This window comes from Melanotaenia boesemani, chromosome 1 (assembly GCF_017639745.1).
Source record: "Melanotaenia boesemani isolate fMelBoe1 chromosome 1, fMelBoe1.pri, whole genome shotgun sequence".
Classification (NCBI taxonomy): domain Eukaryota; kingdom Metazoa; phylum Chordata; class Actinopteri; order Atheriniformes; family Melanotaeniidae; genus Melanotaenia; species Melanotaenia boesemani.
This window is the reverse complement of record NC_055682.1, coordinates 38,920,547-38,944,140: the sequence shown is the minus strand read 5'-3', so window position 1 is coordinate 38,944,140 and position 23,594 is coordinate 38,920,547. Positions and strand designations below refer to the sequence as shown.

The 23,594-nt window shown below is 38.1% G+C and overlaps 1 protein-coding gene across 1 annotated transcript; it reads right to left on the bottom strand.

The window, feature by feature from the left end:
* Positions 1–3,324: 3,324 nt before the first annotated feature.
* On the bottom strand, positions 3,325–3,681 carry LOC121651674 (histone H2A-like). The gene has a single exon (XM_042004074.1). The coding sequence runs from the start codon at positions 3,679–3,681 to the stop codon at positions 3,325–3,327; it is 357 nt and encodes a 118-aa protein (XP_041860008.1).
* Positions 3,682–23,594: the final 19,913 nt, after the last annotated feature.

Here is a 23,594-nt window from a genome sequence, read left to right as displayed (position 1 = left end):
ATTCTTCCACATAATCTCTTCATTTCATAGTTTTAAACAGTTATTTAAAGTAATGCTTAGTTAAACTTCTTTTTCATTTTCTCTGTGCAATTGTTCCACCAGCCAACTCCTTTTACTGTAATATTGTGGAATTTTGTTTATTATTATTGTTTAATATTTAGTTCCATTAGCCGGCTTGTCAAACACGTCACTATTCTGAGTTCATGAGAACTTTTGCCATAACTGGAATAAATTCTGAATATTGAGGGACAGTTATTAGTTTCCAGCTCTACATAATTCAGGCTGTTTTATAATCAACCAAATCCTCACATTTTTGTATTTTTGATTTGAAAAAAAAAAAAAAATTTGATAGTTCTGTGTTGATTATTTTGTTTTCAGTTGTTAAATACTTCTTTTGTGCCAAGTGCATATTGGATGAGTGTTTGTTCTGTAGGTTTTTTTCTCATACCCCCAAACAGTGTCATATATGAAAATATAAGGGAACAGGTTAAAATAATGACCAAAAGATTTGAAATGTAAACATTTCCATTTGATCTATAGATTTACAGTGTTTAGACACCTTTCAAAGTAGTCAAATATATTGTAAGGTCCATAGAACAATCTAGATGCACAGTTAATAAAAATGGAAAAGAAAATATCAACAATAAAAGAAGACAAAAATGTGTGAAAAGCCAAACCAGCAGTTGAATTTGAGACGCTGTCCCCAGGATGAATGCTTTTTACTGTTAATGGAGAAATAGAGTGCGTGGCATATTTAATGGGTTTTGTTTTTATTGTACAGCACTGAATAATTAACTGGGAAGCAGCGTGTCACATAGATTTATCTTTTAATTAAAATAACGTGGTTCACGCATATTTGAGTGGTAGTCTAAATAAATGCAATATCCAAATTTATGTTTTGTTTATCTTCCTGTTAATTATCCGGAGATTGTTCACTGTACAGCCCTTCATATTCCCTCTCTGCATCTGTCTCCCCCGTCTCCCTGCCTCTTTCTCCTGGTAATAGCTAGTCAGGTTTTATTAATTTATGGATAATTGTGGCTACATGAATAAGGTGCATAGCATGAAACCAGCTCTTTCCTACAAAGTGAGATGAATGCGTTGGGCTGGCTGATTCCTCCACAAGACAGCAATAAAGAGGGTAAAATTTTCCTGTCCTTGTTTCTAGAATTACACTAATTTCCAATATCTGTTTTCTTATTAGAGTTGACACGTGTAGAAACAGCCAGCGACTCCTTCAGATCATGCTTCAGTCCGTGGAGAGAAATTATTTCACAAAGGACAAAGACAACACAGCCTGTCATTTATATCATATATACAGTGAAACAAACCATAAATGAATCCAAGACAATTGAAGCAATATTTGTTGAGATATTCAAATCAAATATTTGGATTTAATGGATTTTGTTTATTAATGCAGATCCTCTGTTGTATGTTGTATCAGTCATTTCTTCTACGTAAAGCCATTGTTGGTTCTAATATCACCAAAGTAATTAGGAATAATTATCAATGCACCTTTTAAATTAATTTAAAAAAACATTGTTATAAAACCACACATCACTGTTATAAATTAATATGGAAGGAAGCTATAGTGTACAAGTGTGAAAAGGCCTTGTAAAGACAGTACAACAGCATCTTTTCCACCGTGAATTGATTTCCCCACTCATACTGTGACATTTTAGGGTGTCGAGTGACCCATTTTCTCCTCTCCTCCCTTCTCTATATGTAACATTCAGGCAGTTTCTTTGTTTCCTTTGATATGAAAGAAAAAGAAAATGGATAGATCATAATTTTTGTTTTTTCCAAACTATGAAACAAAGATTTGACAAAAAAAGTACAAAGCTATTTTTCCATAAGATATATATTTTATAATTTAACCTTTGTTTTACCAGGGTTACAAACCAACTGAGATAAGAACATAAAAAAAGCAAAAACAAAACACCAACAAGTAATTACTAGTATAAAAACAGAAGAAAAGATTAAAAATGAATAAAGGACGCAGTAGAGGAAATGCAGTAAACACGGTGACAGTAAAGGACTCTTTAACAGAGCAGCTACCACACACTCAAATTCAGAAAATCCGAACTGTGTTCGGTCATGTTCATTTTTAACCTGTTCCACCTGACTGGGACAGGAGAAATACAAGAGCCCACAAATTCTTTGCTGCATTGTTTTCTTTGATTCTGAATGCATCTCCAGCCCCTCTCTAATGGAACCAGCTCCCAGTCTGGGACTGGGAGGCAGACGCCCTCTCTACCCTGCAGATTGGGCTTAAAACCTTCCTTTCTGATCAGTCTTACAGGTTGTGTGGTTTAGCCATCCGTTAATTATGCTGTTAGGTTTCTGGGGGACGTCCTAGAACGCAATGACCACTTCCCTCCATTTTACTCTCTTTACTCTTAATTTTCCATGTATAATAAATAAATGACAATGATGACATCATTAACATGTATTTCTCTTGAAGTTGTGGTGCCCCTGATCCCCCTTTCCTGTCCTCTCCACCCCTAGGCAGTCGGGTTCTGTGAGAGGTTTTTCTACCTGCTAACCTACCTGCTTCTTTTTGTTTGGTTTTTTTTTTGTTATTAGGTGTTTTTTTTTGTTTGTTTGTTTGTTTGTTTCTTGCCTGCCCTCAATGCTCAGGATGGAGGACTGAATTAAAGAAAACATTCATTGTAAAGTGTTCTTTTTTTCTTAGCTAGGTAATTATTTTCATGAATTGGCTTGAGTGAAAACAGTTGTTATGAAGTGGACTAATCTCGGTTTATTTTAACTGGACCACAATGAATCGCCTTGAACTGATTATGTCTGTACAGTGTCTTGAGATGACGTTGTAAACGAGAGCTAAACAAACAAAGCTCAGTTGAATTGAATTTAATTGAAAATTAGCAACTGTTGAAATTTGTTTTCTCTTTTAATTGTGCCAGTGAAACTGCCTGAAATCTGGTAATATAACCAGAATTTTAAATAATCTGTGGCTTACATAACATTTTAAAAGAAAAAGAAAGTTAGTAGGAAGATCCCACCCAATTCCTCCAGAACAAAACAAAACAACCAAGTTTGGTCTTTGAGTTCTTAAACATTTGTCTAAGGTTATTAATTTAAGAACAACTAATGACTCCACAAAGTTCGAGAAGACTAAACGATGTTTAGTTGTTGCTTTAGAATAGAATAGAATAGAATGCCTTTTATTGTCATTATACACATGTACAACGAGATTAAGCCATCCCCAGTGTCAGTGCAAAGAGAGCAGTATAGAAATAAATAATAAATGAAAGATCTAAGGTATAAAATATTTACAGAAATAAAACAGATGTGCAGTAGTCTTTATTTAGCCTTGGCGGGTTTCTCGGTCTTCTTGGGCAGTAGAACTGCCTGGATGTTAGGCAGCACTCCTCCCTGAGCGATGGTCACTCCACCTAGCAACTTATTCAGCTCCTCGTCGTTGCGGACAGCCAGCTGCAAGTGACGGGGAATGATTCTGGTCTTCTTGTTGTCGCGAGCAGCGTTTCCGGCCAACTCCAAAATCTCAGCGGTCAGATACTCCAGAACAGCCGCCAAGTAGACGGGAGCTCCGGCGCCAACGCGCTGAGCATAGTTTCCTTTGCGAAGTAGCCTGTGGACACGGCCGACAGGGAACTGCAGCCCAGCGCGAGAAGAGGTTATTGATGTGATGAAAGACATGGCAAATAAGAGAAACGGCAAATGTCCAGTTCAGGTTTGGAAGACGAAGGAAACACTGCAAGAGAACTGCAGATAAAACTGCTAAAAATGTTCTAAATACCTTTAGAAGGACTGTTCCTCTATCAAGTCAAGTACATTTGTAAAGCACATTTAAAAATCTTCAGCTGACCAAAGTGCTGTACAAGACAAAACAAATAAAAACCCTAAGTCAACAATAAAACAAAATAAAGAAATAAAAACTTTAACAAATATGAGTAAAACAGCACTATAGTAAAATAGATAAAATACATTAAAATAATGTAAATACATATGAGAACATAGTCACATTACAAAGCCAAATGAAAATGCTCAAGCTGGAGGAAATGCCAGTGAGAAAAGGTGTGTTTTTAATAATGATCTGAAATGATTAGTGTTCTGTACAGATTTGATATTAAAAGGCAGACTGTTTCAAAGTTTGGGAGCAGCAACAGAAAAAGGTTACGGCAACTCTGCCTTTTAATCTGGTTCTGGGAACTCTTAATAGTTCCCAGAACCAGGGCTAAAGCTGCAGTATATAACCAGTTTAGTGTCAGTAGAGGATGGGGTATTGCTTCGGTGTGAGCGGATGACTGTCAGCGCTTGTAGCTCTGTGACACTGCTGATGTCTACATTGCTGCCCTCTAAGGTGAAACCTTATTGTTACCTTAAGTTTTTCACCATGGTCTCGGGGTCCTCCTCCATCTGCTCTGGAATCCTTGCAAATCCCTGATTCTCTCTCATGCTCTGCGCCTGTTTCCTTTGTCTCTTATTTTCCTCAGAGAGTCGGGTCAACCCCTCGGAGAGGAATTTTACCGCCTCTGAGGCCGGTGTTCTCCACAGCCCGGGTTTCTACCTGCTTTTGGCTAATTTCCAGTGATTCACACAATGCTTGGAACTCTTTCGAGAATTTCCACCGGGCTCAAACGCGCATCAAAACTACTAAGTTCTTATTTATAAAGATAAGAACGTCAGTTGAGTCGTTGCCCAGTGGTGACATAGCTCCAGGTGAATCCTCGTTTCGCTGTCTCTTGGCCTTGGATGAGAGGAGGTGATGTGATGTGTGGTTTGGCTTCCCCATGAAGATTCTGTCATATCACCAATCAATAAAATCTGTCAGGCTCGCCAGATTTTACCTACTGTGTTCCAGAGTGTACCTTAGAAGACACTATTTTCCTACTTTCAAAAATTTTTAGACTAGACTGGCGAAGGTTATACAACTGAATGAATGAATGTTTGAGCGTGCTTGGTCTGAATCTGCCATCTCATAGGATTTACATCACTCACAGCATCGGAGTCACTTACCTGCTCTCAGCATCACCTACTTGTTCTCCTTCAAAAATAAGAAGCAATATCCCATTTTCCATAATGGGCAGGAGAGGTCAACACTCATAGATTTAGAAAATCTAAAACCAGTTAATTATTTAGTATGTTGATTTTGTAAACTGGGACATCATTATTGCCATTTCAAAATGTGTCTTTATTGCACAACCATATATCCCACCAAACTGTTAATCTCTGTAATATGTTGTCATGACAATATATACAGATTTCCTGCGATAAAAGCATAATATCTACTTCTAAAAAGAATTCTGTGGCCAAATCAAGTGACAGTAAATCACAGTTCCCATTTCACAACAACTAGATCAACAACTGGGTCGCTATCAAAGCAAAGGAAAATACAATGCTGAAGTCCTAAACATTTAGCCTTAATGTGTTTTCTTGTGTATGCAGGGCTGGTGGTTCAGTGCCTGGCTGGGACATCAACTGGCCAGTTGGACTGCTGTCCTGACCAGTCACAACAGCAGCTGCTGTGCTTCCCGTCGGAGTTCAGATGCGGTTCAGATAGCTTTGTGGGTTGTATCTGAAGTTTATACTGTAGGCAGGGGCAGGGTCTGAGTTACATTTTACAACACATTCACACAACTTTTTTTTTATTGTTTCTTTTTTATTTAGCAGCTTTACACCAAGAGGTTATAATCTGCTGTATTTTTGTTCTCCTAGTCAGTGTAGATAGAGATTTATTTATTTATTTATTTATTTTTTATGTTAAGATTTGTATATAGTGATCTGAGCAGCACTACTTTGCCCTTGAATTATATCAGGACTGTATATAATTAGACTTGTGCTGAACTTTCTTTGAAAAAAAAGAAAAATTTCTCCCAGAGGCATAGAAAAACTATGTTCATGACCTCAACATACTTCTCTTGCACATATGAATCTTAAGAACATCCTGTGGTGTTTGAAATGCAATCACTTTTCATTTGTTCCAGTGAGCTCATATTTGAGTTTACAGTGAATCTCACATACCTTTCTCCCTAATAAGTATAAGCCTGTCTAATTTCAAAATATAGATCTTTCAGCTCCGACAGTCAGTCCATCCATCCATCCATCCATCCATCCATCCATCCATCCATCCATCCATCCCTGGTTGTGGTTGAGCTGCTTTCAGGTGAGAAGCAGGGAACTCTGGACGGATCGCCAGTCCATCTGAGAACATTTTCAAAACACATGAATGCATACAATACTGACAAGAAACATTAGTTTATCAGACAGCTATACAGGGCATCTTTAACTGGGAAGGTCACATCACTGGAAAATGCTCCCTCAGCTCAGAAGGTTTGAAGCTATCAGAGTGAAGTTGGCTGACAGAGAACAAGTTTAACCCCGTGGGATGACGAGCTACTTATGGCCCCTCATGTTTCATGGCAGCTGGCCAGTGTACAGCTGGATATAAATGAAGTCAACATCTGTTTTGATAGAGTTTCGCCACTGGTTGACCTGATCGCTAAGAAAAGTCCTCGATGTTCCAGATGGTCAATCCCTGGTACTATTACAGTATATTCAGACACAGTGAAATAAGTGGTGAAATCTATGAGACACACTCATAATTAATGTAGCAAGACATTAAATAACGACTGGTTTCTTACCTGTTCTGCAAAGCAGGTTCAACAATATTTAAACCCATGTTTTCTGACACGTTTTTGTCAAATGAGTTGTGTTGGAACCAGACAATCAATGACAGCTCTATATTTCTAGAAGAGTGAAAGCAACACAGCTTCTGCAGCCATAGCAGGAAGAAAAGATAGCAAAAAAACAAAGAAACAGCCAAGATCTGAAAGTGTGCTATTGTGTGATTTATTAAATGAATGAAGTGAAAAAGTGTATTCTTGTGAGAAAGTTTCAATCAGATCCAACAACAGCTTTTTTAAATGTCCTCTGCATAAAAAAAGAACAGATTAAAAGTAATTAAAATAAATCAGTGGGATTACTTTTAAAAGCTAAAGTTCATTCTTTGCCATCCAGGCTCTGAAATTATATCATTAAAAGGGTTCTTATTGTCCCGTGATTTTAATTATCCTAGTTTTAATTAAAGCATTTTGGATGGATTTAGGTTTGGATGTGGACATGAATGCACAGTCATCTCTTGGTGCAACTGGCGAGTTTAATATGATGCACTCATTCTAAGAGCATTTCAAATAAAACGTTTATAGTACAAGTATTGTTTTAATAGATAAAATAATTTTCCAAATCTTTGACAGGAACAAGCTAAGAGTATAAGTTGGACTAGTCAGACTCAGCCTAAATATATTTTTTTGCAGATAAAGGTACAGACAACGGCTACCCCATGTCCTAAATGAAGAATAAAGGGAAACAGGAAATAATTTATTGGTTTGTTGATCTCTTAACTGGAAACCTAAGCTGCTCTGGTCCACATGAAGATACAGTACATTCCAGTGTGACGTGAACCAGCTTCCTTATACTCAAAATCCAGAGGTCAACGTGAAGTTATCTTACTTATTTAACAAGAAAAAAGCTACTATTGAATACATCTAAATACTTCAGTCATGCCTATATGACTGTTGCAATCAGCCAGGAGGAGATGTCTTCAGGTGGTGTCCAACTTTCACTGAGCGTTTTGACCCTAAACCACAACGCCCTCCAGTTGGTGGGTCCAGCAGTGATGGCCAGTCACTGCCCATCTTCTCCTGGCCCCCAGCACAACTCCTTCCTCCTATTCCAGAGCCAACAAGATGCTCTTTCTGCTGCCTCCCCCAACCTAAAATATAGCAGTGATAAGTGAAAATTGCTTCACTCAGAATACAGAAGGTGAGTAGTAATTGTTGCTAATCCAGTGCACTTAAATTATCGTTAAGTTATGTGAGGACCTTTATAAAAGCAGATGTTTTTGCAGCTGGCTGCTGCATTCAGGTGTGTGTTGTCAGAATGCCAAAGAGGAAAGACATCAATGAACTCATAAAACTTTGTTACTGATATAAAAATAGCTTTAAGGCTATTTCCAAAGTCACTTACTTTACAACGAGAAACTTTATTCACAGGTTGAAATGGACAGCTGCTAAACTTTCCAAGAGTCTATATCCAAGTAAGTTAGCCCCAGCCAAAGTTAGCAAAGCTGCATTGAAACCAGGATATTTGCTGAGTCAAAATCCTGAAGCAGCCCCATACAAGTCCAGATTAAATCCAGAAACCATTGATGAAGACGTTATTGGCTCTGAGACACACTCACTAAATTTTCAAGCTGATAGCATAAACATGGCTAATGAGTCAATCAAAAGCTCCTATGTATACCAGCATACTCCTAATCAAGTGTGAAGTTATGTTTGATAGTTAAAGCTTGAGCTAAATCTTAAATCTTTGGATCTTTGAACAAACCCAGAGAACCGACGGTGGTGATGTTCCCAAAGTTCAAATCTAATGGGTTATTGTGTGTCAGCCTTTGTGTTACTTGGGATTGCATTACATGATGTCAGTCTTTTTACACAGTCTTTTCACTTACCTCCACCATCAGCCTCCCAGCCCTGCCCCACCTTCTTCTCACTTAACACCGTTAAGAAGTCAGAGTGAATATGGCCTTTTTTTCCATCATAATTAAACAAGTTCCTGCCTTTATTTCATGTCCATTAACTGGGCCCATAGCACTGCTTTGGAAATGGTCATTATCCGAGACAGAAATAGGACCATAAATTTCCTCTTAATGAAAATGTCAATTAGTGGTCTGTTGTGTTAGAAGGAGGCTGATAGCATCACCACTGTGAATTAAGTATCCACATACTCACCAGGGTGCCTTGCATGCATAAGTGCAGACATTCTCACACCAAGAAGAGACACATAGAAACAACTGATCACCCAAAACAAAAACTCCAAAACAATTTTTGCAGTTTTTACTGCTTAAACTATCTGAGTTAAGGACTGATTCCTGTAACTGCCTCACATCAGGGAAGAAAGATGAATAACTTTGTCACAGATGTCAATGAAAAAGCAGAAAAAAGTCATATTTGTTAAGAAAAATATAAACATGTGTATATAAATAAAATATACGCCTAAGAGTTCGATTGGTTAGTCTGTAGTTTCTCCCTAAGCAGTTTTGTCTCTGGAACCCCTGGGTTTGACGAGTTGTTTTGATATTTTTATTCACATATTTGGATCATTAATCAAATGGCTGCATTGGGGGAGGGCAAGCAGAGGGGGATGGATGCGATCAACATAGCATATCTTCTTCAGGGTGTGTGTGTGTGTACTAAGATCAATCTAAAAGTCCTCTACAACAGCCACTTCAGACCCTGGGCGCAGTCACAAAAAAATGATTACCATTACACTTCCACCCTCCCCACACCTCCCCTCTCACACTCAACAGACGATGAGGGGAAATAAATGTTGCTACACACACATACACACACATTCACAAATACACCAACGACTCCAGCGGTTGAAATGACAGAAATAAAAAAGACGGATTCCCACCTAAACGTCAATATGAGGGGGATGTATTAAAAGTGCATTTGAAATTCTTAACAGCGTTCCACCTCATTTCTGAATGTCTGGGTTTTGCACCCTTAAAAGCAAAGAGATATAAATCAAGTGTGTTGCTCGAGCTTAGACCCCTATAAAAATAAATAGATGAATGCTGGTCACCTCAGAGCCATTTTTAAAATGTCCCCTAGCTGCACTGTATCCATAATTATGATTTTGATTGTCTGTGACCACATCCTCCAAGATCAAATGTGAAGTGGAATAACAGCAATGCGCATGAAGAGATTTATTCGTTGTCTGCTGCAGCTGAGGTTGTGCATGACAAACAGATAGTTAATACCTTGGGGTATAAAGAGCTGTAGCTTGGGCTTTAACAACAGTGCTCTCTAACCTTTCACATTTCAAACATTAGACTTTCTTCTGAGTATTTGCTGAATGTGTGTCTGTAGGCAGAAAACCCCATTCAAATTTAGGTAAGACAGACCATCCACCTTAGTTGCATTTACGAAAATATCTGCAAAACCTTAAAACAAAACATGGTCAGAGTGTCAGTAGACAGTCAACAGGCTGGGAGTAAGGTATGGTTGTAAGAAAATTTAAAGAAGAATGAGATTTCCTTAGAGTCGTATCACAAAAGGTGTCCTCTTTCAAGGATTTTGTATTAAAAAATCATTTGTTCCTTACCAATCTTAAAATTAAGTTAACACAACCATAAATGTACAACACGTGACATATTACATACTAAAAACATAGCCAACATGTTGCTCCTACTAAACAAACTCATTTCATAGCTGAAAAGATTTTAATCATGGAGTTTTAGCATAGCATGCAACAACTTAAAATTTAGAAGAATAATTTTTAACATAATTCTAATGTGCTCAGTATGCAAATAACTTCCAGTTACAACTCCAGAACACAAGGTGGCAGTAGTGTGCACATTCAGAAGTTCCTCAAACATTTTCCTTTGCAGTCAGTTTGCAGAACCACATTCTACACATTATGTTTAACAAGCTTTGATTTGTGCTGTTAATGAGAAAGCTCTAAATTTAGACACATAATGTTAGTTTGTTAGTTTTTTCTTTACTATTGAAATCTGTTAATGTGTTTAGGAAAGCATGTTGCAGACTGAGTATGTCAAAAGCCATTTGAGCTTTATGACCTAATCAGTGTCCAGTCCAAATGTTCACATATTTCTACCAAAAATTCTGTCTGAGTTTAAAAAGACTTGTTTTACTGAAATGAAAACATTTAATATGTTGATGTTGAATATGACTGAAATGTTAACTGGAGGCAGGCTCAAACACGGATTAAATATTCTGCGACGAGCAAAAAGTTGACCTTTGGTGATTTAGGCTGTCTGCTTGTTTTTTCACAGCCACACATTTTCAAGCAGTCTCTAAATCAGTGTTGCCTTTTCGAGTGTAAAGTTTAATTCCAACAAATCCAGTTTGTTCTGAGGTTTTCTTTTACAAACTTGACACTCATATGTAGGGCGGCATGTCTCAGGGGGTAGACTGGTCGTCCTGTAACCCAAGGGTTGCCAGTTCGATCCCGGCCCGTCGAGCTCATGTCGAGGTGTCCCTGGGCAAGACACCAAACCTCAAATTGCTTCAGATGGGTCGTGGTTAAGCGCCTTGCATGGCATCAGTTCATGAATGTTTGTGTGTGAATGGGTGAAAGTGGCGTATGATTTAAAGCGCTTTGGATAAAGGCGCTATGTAAGTACAGACCATTTACCATGTTCGAATAAATTTTTTTAGTACATATACTTTACTTTGTTTTGTTGGATCGGAAAAATGTATTCATGTAATTGTACTATTTTAAAAAGCAGTTGTATCTACTTTATTAAATTAAGTATCTCATTCTTCTGTTATATATGGTCAAATGGCACAAGAAAATAAAGTCAGATCTTGGTTAATATTTTATATTTACCTTTACATATCTAGTTGGACTGAACCATGGAAAAAAGTTACCCAAGTACATCAAGTTGACCCAGCATATTTACATTTAATTAAGGCAACATTTTTATTTTTCTCAGTAAATAAAAGCTTTTGATTTAGGTAGAACTTATTTTCCTATTTCATTACATTCACCTAATATATATATAATTGTTTATGTACCTTTTTATAATTTGATTGACAAACACTAAACCAATATGCAGGTGTGACATGTAAACAACTAAGTACACTCTTAATGCCTACTGTATTATGTTAACAAATGTTAACAAACAAATGTTAACAATTCAGAATTCATTTTTGGTTTTCATATCCAGCCTCTAGAGATGTGACGTTCATGAACGAATCGATTCTTTTGAACAACTCTTTTAAATGAACGATGGGAACCGATTCACAGCTGTGAGTCGTTCATTTGTGAGCCATTCTTTTTATGTACAAATTTTTGACACTGCCTTCACGAAAACAAATCAAACTTCATTTATAAAGCGCTTTTCATGTCATAGGCAACACAAAGTTCTTTACATGATTAAAAACATAAGAATAAAAACACTCAATGAAATCTTTCACACAGTCACACGCACACACGCACAAACACACACGCCAAGCCCCCCCCCAGCTAAAATTGACTGAATGAATAAATAAATGAATAAATAAGTAAATAAAAAGTAGTACAGTTGAGTAAAATTAAAATAAAATACACAACATTTGTGACATCATAGAAGTCTGATGTCCAACACGCTCCATTCATGTGAAGCATCTGTGGGCAGAGAGTATTGTTTGGAAACAAATACTGTGAGTTCTATCCAAACTAGAATTTGCACTGACTGCTCAGGTTTATCCTTTTTTATCCATATTTTTCCTATAATTTTTTAATCTTGTATAGTAGATTTTATATTGGTACATATTTTGATTCTTTGTCATTCTTATATATTGTGAGATTTTGTAAGATATTGTGAGAACGAGCCGGTCTTTTGAATGGCTCTTTGAAAGGAACGGCTTCTCAAGATCCGGCTCCCTTCAAAGAGCCATAAATCCCATCTCTACCAGCCTCAACATTACAATTTTTTATCATTATTATTCATCTTTAAATTTAAGCAACATCTTTAGCATTAGTTGAACAATGTATGCATGGAAAACAGTAATACATCTACATCTAGGTGGCTATTGTTGCAGGTAAATGATGGCATATATTGTAGACAACATATAAAGAGCTAGCTGTAGCCAACTGTAAAGTAAAACTGAAAAGTGCAACAACATACATGATCCTTGCTGGCTTTCATCATGTAGCATAAGCTAATGCCTTGTGAGTGGAAGTCCAGTCAGCCTTTAAATTGCCAGAGTTTACAGGCTGCGATCAGGAACATCTAGATCTGATCTGAAAAAGGAGTAGAACATGTCCAGGGGTGGACTGTGACAAAAAAATCGACTTAATCGAGCTAGTTAGGCTGGTCACTTGGTTTTCTGCTCCCCTAGATGGTAGGGGTGAAAATAAAACACACAGGCGTCACTGGCTGATCCCGCCCTGGATTACTGTCATATATTAATGCCTATTAATGACGAGTGAGTACAAAAACATTTTTACTATAACTATACTATAAATTACAATAATATGTTGTAGATTCTTAGTCAGAGAACAGCCGGAGCTGTTAATTTAAGTACTTAAAATGGCACTTTAACTTTAGGTCTGTTCAGTTTTGACCAGGGATATTTTCTCTTTCTTTGCTACTATTTTGAATTGAACTGCAATTAAATGCATTTTTCCAGACATTACTAGAGCTTGAGTTTACAATATTAATGTATGTGTCTACTGTTTTATTCCATTGTCCACTAAAATTCATTTAAGGCAAAGTAACTATATACCTTGTTTTTCTTTTATGTAAAATATTTCTCGTCAGTTTTCAGTCATGATCTTTAAATCAAATAAACAGTCACACCTACAAATACAAATGCTTACTTCCAAACAATGATGGCCTAGATAGAATATACTGTACACACACAAGCCCACACCACCAAATGGTGACAGTGCAGCAACTCTTCACCCAGTCTCTGAAACAGATGCCCATCTTTACTTTGATAGCCATTTCTAGAGAAGATTTCCTCTGCTGCTGCAGAAAATAAAACGAGCTGGTGATAATGGAGGATAATTACATCTCTCTCTCCCTCTCTCTCTGTCTTTCTCTTTCTCTCTCTGTTGTTGCGTCTCTCACTTGCTTCCTCTAGTGTTACAACACACAGGATGGATGCCATTGCAGTCACAAACCGCAGCATTCAGGCCCATTACATCTGCAATGAGAGGAATTGTAAGCAACATCTGGTGTCTGAGCTGTGATATAATGCTGCCTGTGCCTTTTTAACAGATATCTGCAGGCAACCCAGAATAGGGTACTTATTTCAGAGTTAACTCTTGAAAGACCATCTTGAAAAAGAGTGAAAAGTGTGAGAGATGTGAAATGACAATAGAGACCAAAAAATACAATTTAACAATTTAAACAGCAACAGTTAAAATATTTCTTCATATATAAAACCACATATTTATGACAAAGAAGGATTAAATGTTCAGGATTTACTAACTAAAAGGTGAAAAGTCAGCAGGATGAATTTAAAGCTGTGAAGCTGCTTCCTTCTAAACACAGAAGGAACGATATGTGATGAATATCAGCATCAGGTGAACAGACAGAAAGCAGGATGAGAATCTCACAGCTTCTAGATGGTGAGGAGAGAGAAATATTCACAATATGCACAATAACTTCCATCCATGCACCTTCACTGCTTCATTATCCAGATTTCTGGATATAAATTCCAAAACTTAGCATCCTTAGCTTGACTGTTTAGCTTAAACTCTTTGCGCCTGCACCCTCTGCTACCGGGAGTTAAGGGGTTAACATTCGATTTTAACGGTGTAGTGTCAGGTCTACAAACAACCAACAATTAAAGACCAGTTACACAAAGTCCAACAAAATATGTAACCAGAAATGATGACTCCCCGTGTCCACCCAATGGCATAAACATGGACAAACGACTACTGAAAGCTCACATCTCACAGATTCTAAAACTGTGACCAACAATCACCGAACCAGAGGCAAAAGAAGGCCCAATATATGTTTCACGTTTGTAAAACATAGTCAAAAAATGTCTTACCTTTCTTGTCTTGCCTCAAAACTTCTATCCACCAGGATAAAACCACATTTAGTTAAAAAAAAACTAACAAAAAGCAAAACAAAACTATATTTCTCATTGTGTTTTGGGAGTACTTTCCCATCCAAAATCAAAATTTTCTTCCCATCTGCATGGGTTTTGATGGACAAAGAGAAATGCTAGTTCTTTTTCTTCTTTCTTAAGTGCCAGACAGTAAACGCCTCTTCCTGTTAATAAATGCGCTCTCTCCTGATTACATCAGACGCACCGCTGCAGCAGGACCAGACATACAGGTACTGTTCACATTTTGTGCCTTCATATGGTCAGGGTCAGTTTTGATGTGGACCAAGTATTCCCTCATAGTAGGGGTCTAAAGTCAAACTTCAAACTCCAGATCTATTTATCATGTCTATATAGCTTTTGTAACATTAATAAATACATGATTTATCCTAAATAAATGTTTTAGAGAGCAGGGAGAGTGGAAATGTTAGAATTTACAATACCCATGTTTCACTTAGTAGCTATATCACAAGGAATCATAAGTATCTTTTTTTTCCAAATATTTTCTTGGCTCTTATTTGAGTTGTTTTATAGTTAGTGAACAGAAGGCCACCTTGTGGAAGAGCTGTAGTCTCTGTACATCAACTGGCTGTTCAACCAGTTGAGCTAAACACCATCCCTCAATTATCAATATTAACATTTATCACTTAGAAGAAAAAAACAAAAAATAAAATGCTTATTATCAAACTAGTCCCTGCAGTTTTGTAGGTTCTGAATAACAGAAGTTACATCTTTTTCTGTTTGGACCCTTGTGATGACTATTTTACATAAACATCTGCTTTGCTGCCTGCTCCTCGCCATCAGTCATCTTCATAAACAGTTGTCTTCCATCAACCCCCTCATCTTGGAAGATCAGACCAAGGTTGGGTTGCAGATTTAGTCTTGTAGCCATTAGGGCAGTTGCTAAAATAAGAGCTCATGTACCTTTAAAATGTTATAAACCCCCTTAAACTCTGTCACCATTGTTCCACAAAAAAAAAAAAGAAAAAGAAAAAACAAGAAAAAAAACTTAATCTATAGTGTTCCTTAAAACTGTCATGTAGTGTTCCCTGAAACCATCATGCATAATCATGTCTGATGATGATTAATTCCTTTTCAGAAAGACTATGCCTGAAATATTGTTGCTGCATTTTATCAACAGAAAGAGTCAATGCTCGCTTGGGTTTTTCTTCACATTTTTACATTAGATGATCATTTTAGTTGTAATGTTACAGTTTAATGTCACATAAAATCAAGACCTTAAAAAAATATCTCATAAGTGCCAACCTTTTCCTGATCGATACCAATGCCGGATCCCCTGACAAAACATTTCTAAACCCACCCCTGCACTTCTAAAGTATAAATATTGTCTACCACCTATCAACTACTTTGTTAGTGAAGCCTGCTTATCATTTCTCTTTACACATTCATGAAACCATAAATGATCAGACCTGTGTCTCCAACATCTGCACTACAGCAATGTTTTAAGAAAATGTCCCCTTGCTTCCATTTGCTGTTTGAACCTGACGTGCATGGCTGTCTTATGACTAGTAGATTTTACAGCTGTTTCACTAGCAAATCTCCATAAAACTGAAACGTTTTTTGAGGTAAAGGCAAACAATATCTAATTAAAATAGGCTGCTGTTATCAGTGTTTTTCATTCTTTAGATTCATGTGACAGTGACATGGGTCTGATTGACATGAGACTAATAAATGAGAGGAGTCTGCAATGCTGTGCAGACACAGAAGGTGTGTCCTAATTTTACGTAGGCTACAGAGTGTCCTCCGTAGTCCACACACTTTGAAGATTGCTTAACGTTCATGAAAAGGGACAGCCTACCTAGCCAACAAGAATTTCCCATAGCAACAACATAGGGCATTGAATCATTTAATCATCTCAAATTACTTATACGACACTTCAGTGAATGTTAACACCAACCATTAACACCGACAAGAAAAAAAAAACATGGTCAGAGGCTCTGTTGTTTTCCAGCTGGTAGACCCCTTAAAAATCCACAATTAGCAAATATTACATTATTTTAATGCCACCATTTAGCAAAGATGTGTTTAATGTACTTGATTTTTTAACATTTCTAATAAAGCGTAGTCTAAAAAAACAAAAACATACTGTTATTTATTTATTTTACCAAATTTTATTGAAACCTAAAAAGTACTCTTCTGAGCTCGGTTGCTCATTCGCCACCGTCTTGTGCACAATGAATTCTGATAGAAAAGAAGCCGCGAAGGATGCATCACCATCACCAGCTGCCTTCGTTTGAGACCAAACAAAGTGCAGATTTGAAGGTTGGCTTTAGAGGCTTCTTCAAATTGTTTTAATTGGGACAGTGTTTCGCGCGCCACAATGATGTATGTAACCAAGGAATCCGCACTTCGAAGTGTGCAGACCCTGAATTGAGACACACACAGACAACCGGAAGAGTGTTGTCTGTGCAGAATTATGTGAAAAGGTTTTGGGTTTTTTTTTTTTTTGTTTCCTTTTTTGAATGTGACAAAAGTGCTGGTTTATCACCAGGAAAAGTGTATGTATAAAAAATCCTCCTCCCCCACGATTGTGACGCCCTCAAATTAGTGACTTGTGGTGAGGTTCATAGCTGGTGAGGCACTGACTCTTCTGGAGTCAGATTTACAATTGTAAGAACTGAAAAGAGCATCTTATTTCACTATTCATCCAACTACTGGTAATGCTTCACATCCCACCAGCATTCCTCTTTCAATTACACTCACACTAGTGATGCGCGGGCCGCCACCTAACCCGCGGGTCCCGCGGGTTACCTGCGGTTCGGGTTGGGGCGGGTCAAAGAATTTTCGCTTCACTGCGGGGCGGGTTGGTGTGGTTTACTATTCTGAAATATCTAGTTCTATCTATTAATTTTATTTTTTTGTCAAACTGAAAATGAAGACCTTAATCAGTGTCTACATTTTGTTACTATAATATGTAAGACAAAATATTTATCAGTTATTTAAATACAGGTCACGTTTTATAACGTAATAACCACGTAGGCGCGTAGTAGGCTACGCAGGCTACATGCAGAAAGCGCCAAGCAGACAAGCAACAAAAGATGGAAGAAGTGTTGAATAATATTCGTTCGGGAGTTTACGTCCTTAAAAAGAAGAAGGAGGGTCAAATGGCTAAATCACAGGTTTGGGACAGGTTCAACGAGGTAATCAGTGCAGACAACAGCAGCAGCATTGGCTATGAGCTTTATAACAGTAAAACGCTTAAACGCTTTAAAACACTTTATTTATTTGCCTATTTATGTTTATAGGCTTAACGTTCAAATGAAAATTACATTTTGTGTTGCCAGTTTCCAGTGCCAATTTAGGAGACCATTTGCACCTTTCTCAGACTAAATAAAAGCATTCGTCAATGTCATAAGATGTGTTTTAATGGGGCGGGGCGGGTTAAAAAAATAGAAGCGGAGGTGCGGGGCGGTTTGGTGTGGTCCAATTTTTTTAAAAGAGCGGGACCTGCGGGTCGGAAAAAACCCCGACCCGCGCATCACTAACTCACACGTGTGAGTGTTCCACCTTGAGGTGAGGCAGAGTACTGCCTGCTTCACCTGCTGACTTTTCTCTGCACTTTATTCTACGATCAGCAGGAATAATTCATTCACACATAAATTAAAGTCATTACACAGACTGTAAAGTCCATATTGGCAATATGCAGAGGAATAGAAACGGGGTGTTCTGAGGTGTACATTACGAACAGGAACAGTGAGAACACCAGCCCCTGGGGGATCCCTGTGCTGCAGACTACAACATCTGATTCACAGTCATGCATCCTCACGTACTGTGGTCTGTCAGTGAGGTAGTTGATGGTCCATGCAACCAGTTGTTGGTCCACGCCAGCTTTCTCCACCTTCCCCTGCAGCTGTAATGGCTGGATGGTGCTGAAAGCACTAGAGAAGTCAAAGAACATGACTCTCATGGTGCTCCCCGGGGACTCCAAGTGAGACAGGGCCCAATGCAGCAGGTAGAGGATGGCATCATCCACCCCGATGCCAGGTTGGCAGGCAAACTGCAACGGGTCCAGTGTAGAGCAAAGATGGCCAAAGACTATCCTCTCCATGGGCTTCATCTGATAGTAGTTCAGGATGATGCGTCTATAGTGGTTTGGTTCCCTGCGGTGAGCTATTTTGGGAATGCAGGATGTCTTCCACAGGACTGGGACTTGCTCCAAACAGATGTTCCAAACAGATTAGATTTAGATTTGTTCCTTAAAGCCCAACCAGTTTTCAGCCTGTCTAAGCCTTGTAGAGAATCAGCTGGAAAATAAACAGTCTAAGTAGCTATATCTGTATGTCATTTGTTGTTACTATTGGCTGATAACATCCTAAGCCTCTTTTAGTTTTTGGTTGCATCTTATCCACCAAAAATTGAAGAAACCAATGGTAAAATTTGGTTTAACTAACTAAATTACAAAGAGGAGAGAAAAAAGAACAAATTTTTATAATTGTTAGTTTGGTGAGAATATTTTACACAGACACTTTCTAATAAAACTAGAGATCACCTTCAAGCTAAGTTTTCAGCTGTTGTTTCAGTGACACACAGCTGATCATGAGGCAGCCTGACGACTTCATTCACCCAGCACCTGCTAGCTGTCAATCAGTGTGACAACTGCGTTTGAATGTGTGTGTCCTCAGGCTATTGATGAAGCCGTCAGAGAGAGGATGAGCCATGTCCATCAAACCCCTTTATCTCCTTTTTGTGTCTGTTGCTCTATCCGCTCGTTTTTCTTTTCCCGTCTTTGTGCCCTTGATAATTGTCTTTAATGTCTCTTATCCATCCATCATTACACCTTCCACATACAATGATCTTCCCTGCACATCCTCACAGGTTTTTGTAGCCTGTAATTATTTCTTAAAACGTTTTTATAGTGTACATTTTGAAGTGGTCCTACTTAATATAATCCTAAGGAAACTTTATATTCATGTAATGATACAATTCACCTTTGAGAAAAATGCAAACTGAAATGAAAAGGCTTTTTTGTTTTTGTTTTCAGGTTTTAACTCTTTGCAGCCTCTTCATGGCTGCTATTTGCCTACAAGACCCCAAGGCATTTATAGATGTATTAAACATCTGCTACTTTCAACCTTTTCAGGTTTGATCATTTTGCCTCTTTTTTAAACCAGTCAGCCATGTTTAGTTCCAGTGACATTCCAATGTCCTTGCTGTATGTCCTGGTGAGGGGATCAGAGAGTTGATGTCTCACAAAGACCTGACAGACAGCTTGATGTCATCCATGGATGGGGTTGCTGATGATTGCTCCACATCTGAAACTTTATCCATAGCTACACTTTGTCATGGTTTAACAGAATTACAATATCAGCACTTAGGTTTTCTCAGTTGTGTGGTGGTTAGCACTGTGGCCTCACAGCAAGTAGGTCACTGGTTCAAGGCTTGGGGGGAATCAAACAGTGGCCTTTCTGTGAAAGTTGCTGCCACGGTTCTGCTGCTTGTCCTTCCCTTTCCTGTGCTTTAGGTGGGGCTGTGCTGGTTTCAGTAAGCCTTGGGCGGAGTCCGGTCTGCTCCTGCCTCCGCAGCTGTGTTCCATCAACCCTCATCAAGCCTCCCTTTATGAGGAGCAACCAGACCTCGCCAGATTATCTCACTGTTCCTGTGGTAAATCAGGCCTGGATATTGTCTGATCAGGACTGCCACTTACCATTCTCCTCTCCTCCCAGAGATCCAGAAACCCCAGACCCTCCCCAGTTCGGACTGCTCAGATCCCTGTAAACAATAAAATTGTTCTGTTTCAACAGTGTTCACGTCTGCTATTTGGGTCCTGCTTCACCTCACTCAGACGGCTGGACTCAGCTGTGACAGTTGCATGTTCTCTGTGGGTTCTCGCCAAGTTCCTCCCACAGTCCAAAGACATGCATGTTAGGTTAACTGGTCACTCTAAATCTCTCAGGTGAGCATGTGGTCGTTTGTCTGTCTGTGTTGGACATGTGATGGTCCGGCGACCTGTTGAGGGTGTACCAGCCTCTTGGCTGCTAATTGCTGGGATAGGCTCCAGCTTCCCTGCAACCCTGAATTGGACTAAGCGGTATAGAAAATGAATGAAGGCTAATTTAACAAATTAACAAAATGAATATCAGAAAGTTTTCAGGTTAGTTGCTGTGATAACTGTATCATCAACTACTTTGAATCAACTTAAAAACAATATTGTCAGTTTTCCAGTTGTACATTGCATTGACAGCTACTTATTTACACTTATTTTGCCATCTTGGGTGGGTGACAGCCTCTTGATTATTAAGAGATTATTTACATGCATGTTTCTGGACTATAGGTGACGCTGGAGTAGCTGGTCCATGGCAAACACATGCAAACCTAAACAATGAACAAGTCTTTTGCAAATGTATCTTTAGAGGTTTAGAAGTTGTTTTTTTTTTTAAATGAAAATAACCAAAACAAATCCATTCAAATAAAGCCCTCTGAGCTAAATGAATTCAATTCCTTTTGCAAAGATTATTTCTACATAAAAGCACCTCAAGTTTTACAACTTGAAAAAAATAAAAGATACAAAGGATTACAAAAACACTCTGTGTCTACTTAAATAGCATACATCCATCTCAGTTTGCGGGGTGGTAAAATTCTATGTATTCATGCTCAGTTTAAATGTTGTTTCTTATGCAAATTTAATCAGCATTTTGGTTGCATCATTTTTTTAATGCACCAGCAACATCCTAATGCATAATTGAAGTTTGTACAAATAATGGAAGATGCTCATTTCAGCAGATTTCAGCCAGTGGAGCATAATTAAAGTCTATATATATATACATATATATATATATATATATATATATATATATATATATGATAATAATTATATACTAAATTTTATTATATACTAAAATTCTTGTCAAGAAGTAGGTTCATTATGCATAATATCATTAAACTCAAGAAGCAACAAGAGATGACAGAATAAAATGAGACGTCTACCATCTTCACTCCACTAAATATGGTCCAGACTGGAGGTTTAAGACCAGAACAAATATTCAATATTTTGATTCATTGTCAAGTGGATCATTTAAAATGGTGATTCTCACAAATAAGCTGGGGCTGTTTGGCTGAGGTAGTTAACACTGTTACCACACAGCAAGAAGGTTCCTGTTTCAAACCTCTTTGAAATAACATGCAAACCCCTCCAGGGGCCTTTCTGTGCGGGGTTTGCATGTTTTCCCCCTGCATGGGTGGGTTCTTTCCTGGTACTCCAGCTTTCTTCAACAATCCAAAAACATGCATGTTAAGTTAGTTGTTGTTTCTAGATCAAGGATTCTCAATCCTGGTCCTTGAGGGTCAGTCTCATGAAGGTTTTAGAAATTTCTCTGCTTGCAGATATTTCCACTTTCTGATCCAGATTATTAATGTAAAGGTGTTTTATTTCCCATGTCTCTCTAATGTGACCACAGTTATCGCAGCAGCATACACCTGTTAGAGACCGGAGCACACACCCTCCTTTCTTATTATATTTTCCAGTTTCCAGTTCACACTTAGATGGACAGCATTTGCCAGAGCTGGCCCTAGCTACTTTGATGCCCTATGCAAGATTATAGGTTTGGCTCTGTCTTGGTGAGAGAAGTTGATTTTGGTCATTGTGAACAGAATCCACCACAGACCACTTTGTCTGCAAACCATGCATTGTATATGAGACCAGAGGTGTTCATCCGCCTCAGTCTGGCAATATCCCATGGATTGTAAACGTCATGGATGGGATAAAATGCCTGGAAAACTTCTGTAGGTCACCTAAATGGTTAGCTATCGAATTTACCCCCCAGGGGAAATGGTGATCTATCAGAGATTTAAGGTTTAATTTTCTGGTATGAAGTGGGCTACTACTTCAGTAGTCTATTTAATACTGAAGTAGGCAATGGATGCCAGAAAAGAAAGTCAACTTTGTTAAACAGACAAAACAATAAATAAATAATAATAATTATTATTATATCATAATAAAAAAAATTCACTTAGCATAGACAACAATTCTTATGTGACACCCCCCGACCCCCATCCTCACACATCCCCCACACAATTTTTTCCCTTGTTTGTTAGGTGTATCACTGTGTATTGTTGGTGAATGAATAATATCCTCTTAAACATCTATATTGTGACAAAGTATTGTCTCTAGATAACAGTCAGCTGAGGAATACAAGAGGATAAAAAATAAAATAAACTAATTTAAGAAAAATTGCAGAGTTGTGCTTTTATCATTAACCCTTATTCTGACAAAGAGTTCAAGGGTGGTCAATGAGACATTAGACTACAAACTCTCTTAAGTTAATGTGTTCTTTGTGCACGTTTTGTTTGTGTCATTCATAGTATGTTTGTGTCACAGTTCCGTGTAACTTCATAGTCAATCTGATTTATATTTTGGTGTCTGTGTCAGCAGAGAAAGACAGCTTATTGTCATCCTCCTCCGGCCCTGACATGTGCTCTTCTCGCTCATTCTCTCTCCCTGTCTGAGTGTCTCATCACTCGTCTGCATTGAGACTTCCACCTGACGTTCGGACAGGTCTCATCCTCTCACAATCTGGATTATCAACATCCTGTCAACATGCTCCTCATGCATTGTAGACATAAACTCACATAAGCACACATATACTTGTAGCGACATATTGTCACACACATTTCCACCAATCCCAGTTTCTAGTTCCCAGTCTAAATCAAATACAACTGTTGATGGTACAGTATGCTAACTGTTCAGTTAAATTTGCCTATTGCCACTGTTTCCATGCATTCCAAAAACAGTTTATGGACAGAAGTCAGCTGTAACCATGAGCCAAGCTATCTATTTTTTTTTCTCACACTTTCTTGTTTTGGGTAAGGGCTGGAGAATATTCCAGCTGGCATTAGTGAAGAGGTGCTGTACAATTAGGTCAGGTAACCAGTCTATCTCTAGCAAAGATAAAAGCAACCATACATGCTGACATTCAAATCTATAGCTAATCACCAATTACCCTAACAGATATGTACTCC

Coding starts and splice junctions, on each gene's coding strand:
- LOC121651674 (XM_042004074.1), bottom strand. CDS start 3,681: ATGTCTTTCATCACATCAATAACCTCTTCTCGCGCTGGGCTGCAGTTC.